This window comes from Ailuropoda melanoleuca, chromosome 7 (assembly GCF_002007445.2).
Source record: "Ailuropoda melanoleuca isolate Jingjing chromosome 7, ASM200744v2, whole genome shotgun sequence".
NCBI classification, from domain to species: Eukaryota; Metazoa; Chordata; class Mammalia; order Carnivora; family Ursidae; genus Ailuropoda; species Ailuropoda melanoleuca.
In genome coordinates this window covers 62,273,860-62,286,781 of record NC_048224.1, presented here as the reverse complement: position 1 = coordinate 62,286,781, position 12,922 = coordinate 62,273,860, and the positions used below count along the sequence as shown (strand labels likewise).

Genomic DNA, 12,922 nt, shown 5'->3' with positions numbered 1-12,922 from the left:
ATTTTTCATTAATAATTGATTGATTCAACAAATGTTTACTGAATACCTTCTTTTCATCAGGTGTTATTCTTGGAGCTGGGAATACAGCAATAAAGTAAAAATAAAAATGCCTGCTCTCATGGAGCTTTCATCTTTGAATTCTGTTTTACAGTATTGGTGTTTGTTTAAATATAGCCATTTTCTAAATGTCAGTTCAAAAGATGGGCAGTGTTCTCTTAGTATGTTTATTTTCTCTTGCATGTGAGATGTAAACCTTTAGAATATTGAAATACAAAATTTCCTTCCTCCCCCAGTTTTGGAGCCTGCATCATGCTTATTTGTACCTTAGTATGCTCTGGATTTGGTCATATGATTGTATGGGGGGAGAATGGCTTTGTGACATTTTTAAGTATATAGTAGGTAGTCATTAAAATAGTGTTACTTAGTATTAGACTACTAAATATTAACATTGCTGATTATAAATATATTTATCACATAAATTTGATGCTTTAGAAACATTGTACAAAAACAAAACAAAACAGAAACATTTAACAAAATAATGAGAGTCAGAAGACCATAAACCTAGTAATTTTGTAGGCAGGGACTAGAATTGTGATGTTACTTCCCTATGGATCATGAGATTAATAGAATATTTAAGGTTTTTCTTTCTATACTGGAAAATTTATGTGCCAGCTAACACTAGAAGAGGGGATCAGATTAGATAAATTTCAGGTGCCTGTGAAGTATCCATGTGAAGATGGTTTGAGAAGGAGAAATAAAAGGTGAATTGAGTCTTTAGATTGGTGAGTTAAGCTGTGGGCTTCGTTGGGATTTCCTAGGGAGAGAATTGAGGTGAGAAGAGAAGAGTCTGGGACTGAGTTTTGAGAAAATCTAGTTCTATTTGATTGGTTTCTGCCATCTTTATTGTAGTCTTTTTATTTTTCTTCGGATTTATTATGTTCTGTTCCTGACTTCTTAAATTGGATGCTTGACTTGTTGATATTTTAGACTTTTTTTTATTAAAGAAATTTGAAGAATAAATAAGAACTGTTTTAGTCATACCTATAAATTTTGACTTTTGGTGTCCCCTCTGGACAGATGGAGTCAAGATACAGATAGCTATTGCCTTGGTGTTGCTGTTCCTGTGGAAAGTACTATAAATTATTTTATAGTCAAATATATACATGGTTGCAAGTGAAACTAGTTTTATGATACTATAGAGTTTTCAAAAATGAGAAGTTTTCATAAAACAGTGGTTGTCATCCAACAAAATGTTGAATGCAATTTGTTGTTTCACTCATTGCAATAACGAAGTGTTTGGGCTAAAAGTATCTAGTTCAATTATTATTAAAAAAAGCATCGTGGTTTTTTTTTTTTAAAGATTTTTATTTATTTATTTGACAGAGATAGAGACAGCCAGCGAGAGAGGGAACACAAGCAGGGGGAGTGGGAGAGGAAGAAGCAGGCTCACAGTGGAGGAGCCTGACGTGGGGCTCGATCCCATAGCGTCGGGATCACGCCCTGAGCCGAAGGCAGACGCTTAACCGCTGCGCCACCCAGGCGCCCCAAAAGCATCGTGTTTTAATTTCCCTCCAAATATCACAAATAGACCCTCTCCCTGTTCTCTGCTGCTTTGAGAATTACTTCATTATAAAGAGAGATTCCCTGATGGAAATGCTTTATACTAAAGTGTGTTTGATATGGAGGCAAAAACAAAGTCATACAAGAAAATAATTTATGTAGTCTTCTCAGATTTGTCACCTGGAATTTAAAGATAGTCCTCGCTGGTAATAAATGGTCTCAGTGATTGATGTGATATCCTTCACATCAACTTATTTATTTTTCATTTTTCTCCTTAAAAATTCAGTGCTTGGGGCGTCTGGGTGCTTGAGTTGTTTAGGTGTCTGATTTCAGCTCAGGTTGCGATCTTGGGGTCCTGGGATGGCTCCTCCTTGGGCTCTGTGTTCAGCAGGGAGTCAGCTTATCCCTCTCCCACTGCCCCTCCCCCAGCTCATGAACGCTTGCCTGCTCTCTCTCTCTCAAATAAATGAAATCTAAAAAAAAAAAAAACATTCCTGATGCCTTAATTCTCCTCCAATTTTGTGTTTTATGCTATTCCCAGCACTCTGTTAAGTAAAAATTTTGTATTAAAAGTCCCGAGTCTTCCTCATGAGAAATATTTAGAAATGCAGTAAAACTATATGCTATTTGCAGGCTTAAATGAACTATTTTTAATTGTATTTTTTTCATGGCAAGTGTTTTAACCCAGTTCTAAATAAATGATAAAAGGTACCAGAAATAGCATCGGAATGAGGATGGAACATAGACTCGTCAACAGGACAGCAATTAATGCAGGTGCCACTTCAGCCTTTTCTCCATTCCCTGTGGTCGTCCAAAGAAAGGACTGCTATTTAAAGCAAACAACAGTAATCCTGGTAACCGTAACACCTAATCCCCAGGAAGTAACTCCTAAATACGGTCTACACTGATTTTTACTTTGGAAAGGTCTTTCTAGATTGGGTATAATTTGTTTTATTCTATTTTTTTAAAGATTTTATTTTTTTATTTTATTTTATTTTTTTAAATATATTATTTATTTATTTGACAGAGAGAGACAGTGAGAGAGGGAACACAAGCAGGGGGAGTGTGAGAGGGAGAAGCAGGCTTCCCGCCCAGCAGGGAGCCCGACACAGGCTCGATCCCAGGATCCTGGGATCATGACCTGAGCTGAAGGCAGACGCTTAACAGCTGAGCCACCCAGGCGCTCCTATAATTTGTTTTAGATTATTGTAAACTCTGGGTTTTGTAATATGTTTTTAAAAACTTTTTATTGATGTTAAGGAAAAAATAAGCCCCTGGTTAGGGCATAGTACAGTTTATTGCCTGTGATAATGAAAACTTGAATAGGTAATAATCAGCGCTGACAGACGTTGTAATGCGGATCACTTCCCTCTTGGGTTTGAGAACGAATTTCCTTCTGCCATGATTGCAGTGGGGTCTTAGCTCACCTTTCTTTTCTTGCCATGTCTTTCCTCATGTCTGTTGGCTAATAGAACTTCTTTGCATGTAAAATACTTTAAGTACTGAGGTCTTCTAATTTAGTTTTACTTTTTTTCTGGAAAACACGTTGAAGATTGCTTCCAGATGTTTTGTATTAACAAATGTAGATTTTCTAGCAACAGAACACCTATCTAAGATGCCTGAGTTGATTTTTTTAAAAAAATTAATGAAATTTAATTTTCCCCTTGAAAATATTTGCTTTGGAAAATGGTATTGTTGCACAGAAAGTGAGTAAATTTCAGAAGCGAGTCCTTATTCCCTTTGCCAGTACACTCACTTGCTGTGGCCATGTTGCTTTTCTAGAACATTCCTAATTGACTAACATTGACTAATAACAAAACACCAAAGTTTATAAATGATTTACCTTTTCAAATATAAGTAAGTTAGAGAGAATTAAAAGTTATACCTATAATACCATCATTCAGTTTCTTCCTTTCAAGAAGGCAAGGGAAAAAGTATTTAAACTTAACCTTACCTTTTAACTATGTGGTACTGCCTGAGATGAGCGAACTCTTCTGATGTACCAGGTACTTGGGAAGTTACATGTGCTTTACTTTTCCCCAGAGTTTTGTTTGTTGAAATCTGAGCGTACCGACTATAGTGGTTGTGTGTGAGAATTTTGTTATGTGTTGTGTCTCCTTCCCACTTCAAAACAAACAGAACAGAAACAGATAATCATCGCTTTCAAAATGCTGTCAGAGTTTAATTTAAGCCAAGTCAAGCTTATGACCTTCAGGGGTGATTTCTCTAGAAATGACCCCTGAAAAACACTGCTGCGTTGGGAAGGCACTGGCTGGATTCTCACCTGGTCACATGGCTGTAGTTTAGAGAGAGCAAGACTGCTTCGCATTTAGGTTCTCAGCTCTCTCATTGTTTGGTACCTTTCTCTGCCCTTCCTCTCAGGCTCTCTTAGCTTTGCAATCAACCACAAGTGATGAGGGTCCTGATTTAATAGCCTTTCAGACTCCATTTCTCAGACAAGGAGTATTGGTTCCCTACTGAATAGCAAGGAAATGAACTCAAGGCTTGACATGGACAGAGGCATTATAACCCTGGCCCACCAAATTGAACATAGTTGTTACTATCAACAACAACAAAAACAACAACAAAACTTAAAGCAAATGTGCTATTAAAAAACCCTTACATAATTGTAGCAGGTTTGGGTTTCCTCTGGTTCGGTTTTTCTTGCCTCTTTGATAATCAAATGATCTGAAGAAAGGCATAGAATTTCAGGGGGGAATCTGCATGACAGGCTAACAATAAGGCTATTCACAAGGACTCTTTTATTAGCTTAAACAGTATCTGCATCATTCTTAGTCTCTGGCTTTACTACAAGGCTCCATTTAAACTTAACCCAACTTGCTGACTTAACTGATCCAGGAATTACTCAGTACAACCAGCCAGCTACTGTAGCTTTTTTCCCCCTTTTGATAAGGGGATTTAATACAATGGCCTTTACAGTTCTTAAATGACTCCATTTTTTTTCTGTCTTTGAGATGTGGTGCTTATATGACCTTTTGTTCTTAGTAAAATTTCTCATGGTTTGATTATATTTTTAAAAAGTATAAACAAATACAATATTGACTCCCTACCCTCAGAGTAGAACTTTTTTAATCTTGTAGAGGATATAAAAATGGAATTTGTCATAATATTTACGCAGCTGATTTCAGTATATTAGATCTCATTAACGATTAGGTAGTAAAATAATCAAACTTGAACATATTTTCTTTATTTTTGAGGGGTGATTTTCATATCATTACTAGTAGTCCTCCAGCATTTCATATTCACCTTTACACACTTTTGGCTATCTGCTGGTGTTTATGCAGTTTCTGCTACCACAATGCTAATACCCTAATCAGGACGTCCTTGGTTGGTCCCTGAGTAGCTGGGGGAGGAGGGTAGGACAGAGCTCTGACATCAGAGTGGAGAGATTCTCGAAGACGTATTTGGTAGCATGTCACACTCAGAGTATAGATGACTCATACTTTGGATCCACACCTCAGACTAGTGGGTCTCAAACTTCAGTAGGAACAAAAATCACTGGAATGTTTGACAAAAATGCAGGTATCTGGACCCCCCCACCTGGCCGCCGACTGTCATTAGGTCTGGGATGAGGGCCTGAGAATTTGCATTTTTGACAAGCACCCAGTGGATTCTGATGCTGATGATTACCAAGCCATACTGATACTATTATCCTATAAATTCACCGGGGAACTTTGGGAGTTCATGATACCTGCCCTGAAAGGCGTCTTGCCTCCAGGTAAGCTGTGACCCATTTGGGTAGGAGTGGCCCTGTGTCATTTCCCAGAGGAGTTGGTGGCAGGAGGGTAAGGATGCCTCTAGTATTTCTAGTGCTGGAGTATCAGTATACTCAGTAGCTTGAGTATCCTTCTCCCATTCTGCTTCCGTCTGCAGCAGGGCAGTACCCACCGTGTGTATCACATTCCCAGGAACAGGCCTCACCTGTGGGACCGCACTTGGGTGTTGGAGAATGTCATCTCCCTCTGCCCCGGCTCTGTGCATGATTAGAATTTCAGAGCCGTGTTATCTGCAGCACTTAATCCAAATTTGCTCCTCTGTCCTCCTCCCATGCCCCTATTAAAGTAATTTTAGATTTTTAGAAACAAAGGTCCTTTTCAAAAGGATTTCCCCTAGAAATGGATGCTCAAGAAGACTTTGGGAATTATGGATGTAACATGTTTGTTCATTTCATGAAGATAAGATTTTTCCTTGAAGATAAGTTGATCTGATGGTCAGGACAGATAGGGAAAATAAGTGGTGATGACTACTGTTGCTGTTTGTAGCATTTTGCCAAAGGCGCTGTCATAGTCCACCCCCACAGACTTGGCACACCGTGTTTTATTACGGGAATTTTCAGTTGGTCGACTTTTCTATTATGAGAATTTTCAGACCCATGTAAAACTAGAAAATACAACTCCCATATGCATGTCACCGTTTCCAGAGTTATGGAGATTTGGCTGCGTTTCTCGGCAGCTTTTTGTTTTGTTCTTAAATTATGCTAGTAGTTTTCCGATTTGTTCATTTGAGGAATGAACCAAACATGACATATGCTTTGCTTGGGGCCTGAGTGCAGTATCATGAATAGTAATTTGAATATGTCCTTTCCAGGAATGCGTGCCAGAAAACCTGGAGCTGAAGAAGAAGATTTTTGCTCAGTTAGATCAAATCATTGATGATAAAGTTGTCTTGAGCAGCTCCACCTCTTGCCTCCTGCCTTCCAAGTTGTTTGCTGGCCTGGCGCACGTGAAGCAGTGCATTGTGGCCCATCCCGTGAGTGCATAAACCTCAAGACTTGGTTGTATCTCATTCTGGTTTTTAGAGCAATACATTTTGACTACTCTGCTAGTATATTTTAACTACTTTATTGAGGTATAATTCATATGCCACACAATTAAAATTATATAATTTAATTTTTTTAGTATATTTAGAAAGTAGTACAATACCGGCATTTTAAAAAAGAATTTAATCCAAAAATGCCTTGAATTGTACCTGCGTACCTAATGCATAATGGGATAGAATGAGACATACTTACACACTTTCACTCTTATGAGACTCACCGTCCAGCTGAAGAAAGAAGCTACTAAACACATAATGCCACTGTCAGGGAAAAAGCTACATTTAAAAAATGTATACATTGAGTAAGATTTTGTAACCATGTCACTGTGCTGTGCAGTTTACTCAACACAGTTCAAAGTAGGACCAGTTTTGCTAAAGTCAAGATTCTGGGTCCTGCTCCTGAAATTCTGGTTCAGTAGGTTGACTTTAAACCCCTACCCCTTTTTCTTGTTCCCTTGTACCCATTTGTTGTAATTACCTGGGCAGACTTATTCACTGGGGGTACATGATGAGTTATATTGGACAGTGAGTTCCAAATTGATGTGCAAGCACTCAGTAAATCTTTTTGAGATGAATGTGGTAATGTGACGAAAGAGGAATCAGAGAGGAGATCCAGGGATCACTTGGTGGGGGCTTGAGTACCGACTGAGCTCAGTGTGACCTTGGAGAACCGGGACAGACTGTTAGGACAGAAAAGCTAACTTAGCTCAAGCCATAATAAATAGGATAGTAGATGACAGTGGCCACACCCCCAGCACCAGCAGGCCATCAGAGGGGAAGGCTGAGGAGAGGCTAATGGAGAAGCTGGGGCCAAGGTGGGCAAGATCTGGTTGGACTGACAAGGGAGGAGAGAATGTGAGGCTGGGAAAGAGTGTAAACAAAGACCCTTGGCCAAGAGCAAGCGTGGGGCGTGCAGAATAAGCTCAGACCTTATTCAGCCTGACTGGAAGAGCACACGTACCTCACATACTTGGACAGCAGGAGGAAAAAGCTGGAAGGCTTGGGAACAGTTGGGTTATACAGAATATTGAGAGTTGCTCTGAAGACCTGGGACTGGCTTAGGCACAGAGCAGCCTTGTGATGTGGTGGAAATGCTGCCTTTGGAAGGTAATTGGAAGGTTCTTTCTATATTGAAGATGGCTCAGAGAGGGGAGGGGTTACCTCACAGAATTGGGGCAGTATTCCAAGAATGGGTGACCAGGGCTTCAGTGAGGCTGAGTGCCCTAGACTGAGAGCAGGGAAGGTCCTCTTTCTGAGCAAGAGTAGTTCAGAGTTAGGGGTGGGGGTAACACACTTGCCCTAGGAGCTGAGGAAAAAGGGGGAATCACAGATGCCTGCTGAATTCTATGTGCTGAGAAGTGGGGCAGCTTGGACCACCATTCACATGACTGTATGTATCTGTCCAGATGTCCTCCTACTGAAGTACAATGGGAAGTGGAGATTGGTGATAAAACACAGAGACTTAGACCCACAGAACATAAAGAAAACCGGTCATGTCTAGCTACCACTCAGATATAGGAAATTAGCACCAGGAGGGACCCTTAACTGAAGCATCCAAATACCAAGTGCATAAACATGTCCTATCTTTGTTTCTATGGCGTTTACATGTCCGTAAAAAGGACTCTTAGAAACTGTAAACCATTGTTAGTTGCTTCAGTGAAAAGTGTAAGCCTCTTGCTTGAAAACTTCCAATTTCTAACCAGAGATTTTACTTTCTTTTTTTTAATTTGTATTTTATTTTATTTATTTTTTTAATAATAATATTTTTATTATATTATGTTAGTCACCATACAGTACATCCCTGGTTTTTGACGTAAAGAGATTTTACTTTCTAAGTCAGGTAAAATAAAAGAAAAAAAACAACGAAGTCAAATTGTTTAGAAAATACCTCCTAAGTCCTTTAACTCGACTTCTACCCATATCTCTTAATTTTAAACTACCTGGTAGATGAGACTACACCTTATTCACTTTCCTGTCACACCTAACAAGCACCTCCGACTAGCAGTTCAGCCCGTGACTGTGGAATAATGACATTTCTCCTACAGTTCCAGAGTTGTTCGCTTTTACTTCTTTAATCAAAGGCAAGCAGCATAGCCAAAGTAAGCTCAGACCTTATTTCAAAAATTAATGTCTTATTACTTCTGTAGATTATTTTATACCAAAGCCAACATTAACTAAAGCAGATGAAGTTGCCCAAGTTGACTGTCTTTGGAGTTTTATCCTTTCTTTTGTGCTGGTGCTGCCCATTGTTTAATCATTCCATTGAGCTCAAGGAGAGTGAGGGAAAAAATCATCTTTGAACAATTTAACCTAAGCTGGATGGACAGTCCCTAAGTAATCCAGAACCATTTATGATCTTTGGGGAGCTACAGTTTCCCTTCAGCCCTGCAGGCTAGGCAGGAGAAGCCCAGCATATCAGCTCACGTGCCACTACCTCAGCTCTGTGCTCCAGTCACCCACAACTATGCCCAGTCAGGAAACAGCATAAAGGAAAAGGAAGCCCATTCATGCCTCTGAAAGGCTGGGGCAAAAGTGGATAGTCAGCAATTGCCAAAGATTGCTGCCTCCACCCCTCCTCGGAAGAACCAGCAGCCAAGGAATTTCCACATCGCGTACTGTGTCTTGGGCACCTTTTCCCATTGGGGAGTGAGAAGCTTTCAGGTCAGCTCAGCATGGCTGGGTGAGTGTGTTCTCTCAGCGTACAGGTAGGTTGAGTGGGAATTTTGAGTGGGCTTCATAGACTAGAGTCAGGAAAGTGACAGGCTCAGGAAGAGGGTGTTAATGTGGCCCTTCTCTGTGTCCCTGACAGTCTTCCACTCAAATGTTTTTTATGTTGCCTTTGCTTGTCTGCCTTGTCTCCCCGGGGATGTGTAAAGGGGCTCAGGGATGGCCATTTGGTGGCTGGTGATTATCTGAAGGTTGAGTTTGGTTGCATTCTGTCTTGGCACTTAGATCTGTGTTAGCAATCAATCAAAGCAGCAGTTTTCTACTGATAGTTTCAACCACATTTTACAACCTTTTTTCACTTGGGGACGTGATGGTGCCATGGAGCTGATGGGGGCTGCTTTAGCCCATCACATGCTCTTGGTGCCACTCTCATGGATGCCCTGTAGATGGCTCTGCCTGGGAAGGACACACATCTGCTCAGGGATTACAGTCATGAGTGGAAACACTTCCTAAACACACAGCTCTCACTTAGGTTTCTAGTTGGCCATGGTGCTCTAACACAGCCTGGAATTAAATCAGGCCCTACCTGCATAAGGTGCCCAGAGTATTCCCATCGGAGCACTCCTTGCCCACGCTTGCACCTTTTCCGACTCACTCTCCCACCTGACCCGGAACCATGTGCCCTCATGTTGGTGGTCATTTGAATGTTCGTCTGTTTTTGGAGAACACGTGTGTGTGCGTGTGCCGGCAGTGCCCATTTCACATTACTAGTTACTGCCTTCAGAGGGGCTGCCTTTCCCTCTCTGTCTGTGGAAGGTGAATTCAGGAAGGGGGTGGTAGGGCTTATCACTAACAAAAGGACTTTACTACCTAAGTTATCAAAATGGTGAGGGATTAAATCCTCTCAGCCTGCTGAAGCAAGATACCCCTTCATTTTTACACTCCTCTCATAAAGAGGAAGAGGAATTCACCTGGTCAGGAGTGCCCGCTCCCCAGCAGGGCTGTGAGAATGAATTGCAAATTGCTGTGCCTGTGTTCTGGGAAAAGGGACAGTCTGCCTATCCTCTGCGAGTTTAACTCTGTTTAATCTGCTGCAGAGAAAATAAACGAAGCCTCTGTGTTGGGCTGTGCTATCGCCGTGATCACATGCCTCCCAGGCTGTAGTCCAGATTCTGGGCAGGCTTTCACGAGGTGAATGGAGACTGCCCCCCTTGGACTGCCCTGCTCAACTTGAGCTCTCAAAGAGCCTCATAGGCCAGGCCCTCTCTTGCGCCTCCAGCAAAGCTCAGCCCTGCTCTCCAGCCAGCTGAGCCCAGGACCATCTCCTGTAACCTTTAAAGAAGTTGCCTCCTTTCCTCCTTTGTTTGTTCTTCCCATTTCTTGAGGGCATGTTTCTAAGTCTAACTCACAGACTCCTGAGCTCAGAAGGCCCAGGTCCTACCGTCCATGTCAGAAACCGAATAGCAGTCAGGAAACACAGCCATTCCTTTCCTATCTAAGAGAGTCGCTTGCTGGGGCGTCTGGGTGGCTCAGTCTGTTGAGTGTCGGCCTTCGGCTCAGGTCATGATCTCAGGGTCCTGGGATTGAGCCCGGCATTGGGCTCCCTGCTCAGCCTGCTTCTCCCTCTCCTTCTGCCCCTGCCCCAGCTTGTGTGCCACCCCACCTCTGTGTGTGTCAAATAAATAAATCTTTATAAAAAAAGTTTCTTGCTTTGCTTACCTCTTGTCCTCTCCCATCCCCACCTCTCCTCTCTCTACTATGTTATATTTAAGGCACACCTGTCATTGTCACTGTTCATCTCTGAGCCTGTAGTAGGGATCAGGATCCTTGTCCCAGGACTGAGGTGCCATAGCAAGAACAACCCCCTGTAGGCCCTCAGACTCTGGGAGGTCCTTGCTCAGAAGCTTATTAACTTGAGCGCATGGACGCAGAAGCGTGAAAACTCAACCTGTTTTAGGAAGCTCAAAGGGCCAGATCATGCAGTTGTATTTTTGTGGGTGGGGGGAATCAGGATCCTGCAGGGTTTTGAACTGCAGGTGGTATGACCAGCATCCTGTTTTTAGTTTTTTTTTTTTCTTCTCAATTTTAATTGTGATAAAATACACATAAGATTTGCCATCATAACCATTTTTAAGTGTACAGTTCAATGGCAGTAAGCACATTCACACTGTCGTGCAGACCTCACCACCATCCATTCAGACTTTCTGTCTTCTGAAACTAAAACTCTGTCCCCATTAAACAGCAACTCTCCATTCTCCTGCCCCCAGCCCTTGCAGCCTCAGGTTCACCTTTGTGTCTCTGGATTTGACAGGCCCCTGCCTGACAAAGGATCACCTTGGCAGTGGCAGAGAGAATGAGCCTGGAGGTGGAGGCCAGTGAGGAGAGTGCCAGAATCTGACTTGGAGGTGATGGCCTGAGCTAAGCGTGTGGTGGCAGGAATGGGTTTTTTGAGAGATGTGCATAGAATTGACAGAATCACTGATGGAGAGTGGGGGAGGCAGGGGAGAGGTAAGCACCAAGGATACTGCTCATGGTACTAACTTGGGTGTTGGAGCTGTGATGGTGTTCTCATCAAGATGGGGTTCTAGGAAGAGGACCCAGGGTTTTAGGGTGGGAGAGAAGGGAGTTTAATTTGTGACAGGTTGAGTGTATGCCTGTTGGCTATCCTAGGGGTGTATCCAGTGCACAATTATAAATTGGGCCTGGAGTGGGAGGTGAGCTCCCTGTGAGATCTCAGTGTTTTGGGGTGGGGATGACGCCCTGGGAGCTGCTGAGTTCTGCCTAGAGCCAGAGAGTGGACACAGAGGGAGGCCAGTGATGGCAGCCTGGGAGTACCACCATTTAAGGAGAGTGTGGGCCAGAGGAGAGCCTGTGAGGAATACTTGGATGAGGAAACTAGCAAGTTGTACTTACAAATGCTTTTTAACTGTTGTCTCAGTCTGTGTTTTTTTACCCATGAGGCTTGCAACATTGAAAGACCTTAAGCCCAACACCTTTGTCTGATAGTAAGATAAAATTCATCTAAGATACACAGACTTCCAGTTCTTACAATTCTGATATTTAAAAAGGCTAGACATTTTCAAAAGAGTATAGGCAGGAGACAAGTAATTCAGTTGCGGCACTGAGTTATAATTTACTTACTTGGAAACAGGTGCCATCCTCTCTTGCTTTCTAAGGGGGCTGAGAGAGAATGACCAGGGCAGGCTGAGAGCAGGAGTCGTCTCAGAAACTAAGCTGTGTGTGGACTATAGGCCTCTCCTAAGCAGTGTCCTAGGAGAAAGAAATTTTTCTTTCCCTTTTCTGTAGAAGTCATTTTAAAATGGATGCTTCTTGAAGTGACTATAAGATTCTATGAATTTTCATCCCTATATCAAGGAAAAATTATTTAAAAGCATCATTTGGGAAACAGTTTACTGCAGTGCATTTGGCTTTTAATGGCGAGGCTAATCAAGTTTTACCAAGCAGCATTTTCTTTGGACCCAGGGTAATTCTCTTTGGGAATGAATATTCAAGAACAGTTTCTCAAAGTACACCAAGGAAACCAGAGCCCAAAGTGTAAAAGCTGGGCGAAGCAAGCATTTCCATTAGGGCCTACTCACCGTGGATCGGCCCTTCTAATCTCAGGCTGTATTGTGATGTCGTGGCTGCGGCAGAGTTCTGATGCTGTGGGATTTCTAGGTGAGATTTGAAGGGGACGGGGCAGACAGACATTTGAGGCTTAACGTGGAGAAGTTAAGGAAATACCAGGTTTGGGAAGATGCTGTCAATGATTTTAATACTGACACAGCAGAATAGCAAGAACCTGCAGTGACTCTTGTGGAAAGAGTGGCTCTGGAGGCTGGCCGGGGTAGGTAGAAGC

General features: G+C 42.2%; 1 protein-coding gene across 1 annotated transcript in view; it reads left to right on the top strand.

Moving 5' to 3' along the window:
* The window catches only part of CRYL1 (crystallin lambda 1), a 95,199-nt gene that overhangs the window by 56,440 nt on the left and 25,837 nt on the right, over positions 1-12,922 (top strand). Inside the window, exon 2 of the mRNA XM_034664957.1 lies at positions 6,169-6,330. Coding sequence (XP_034520848.1) covers positions 6,169-6,330 — 162 coding nt within the window. The remainder of the gene's footprint in view (positions 1-6,168; positions 6,331-12,922) is intronic.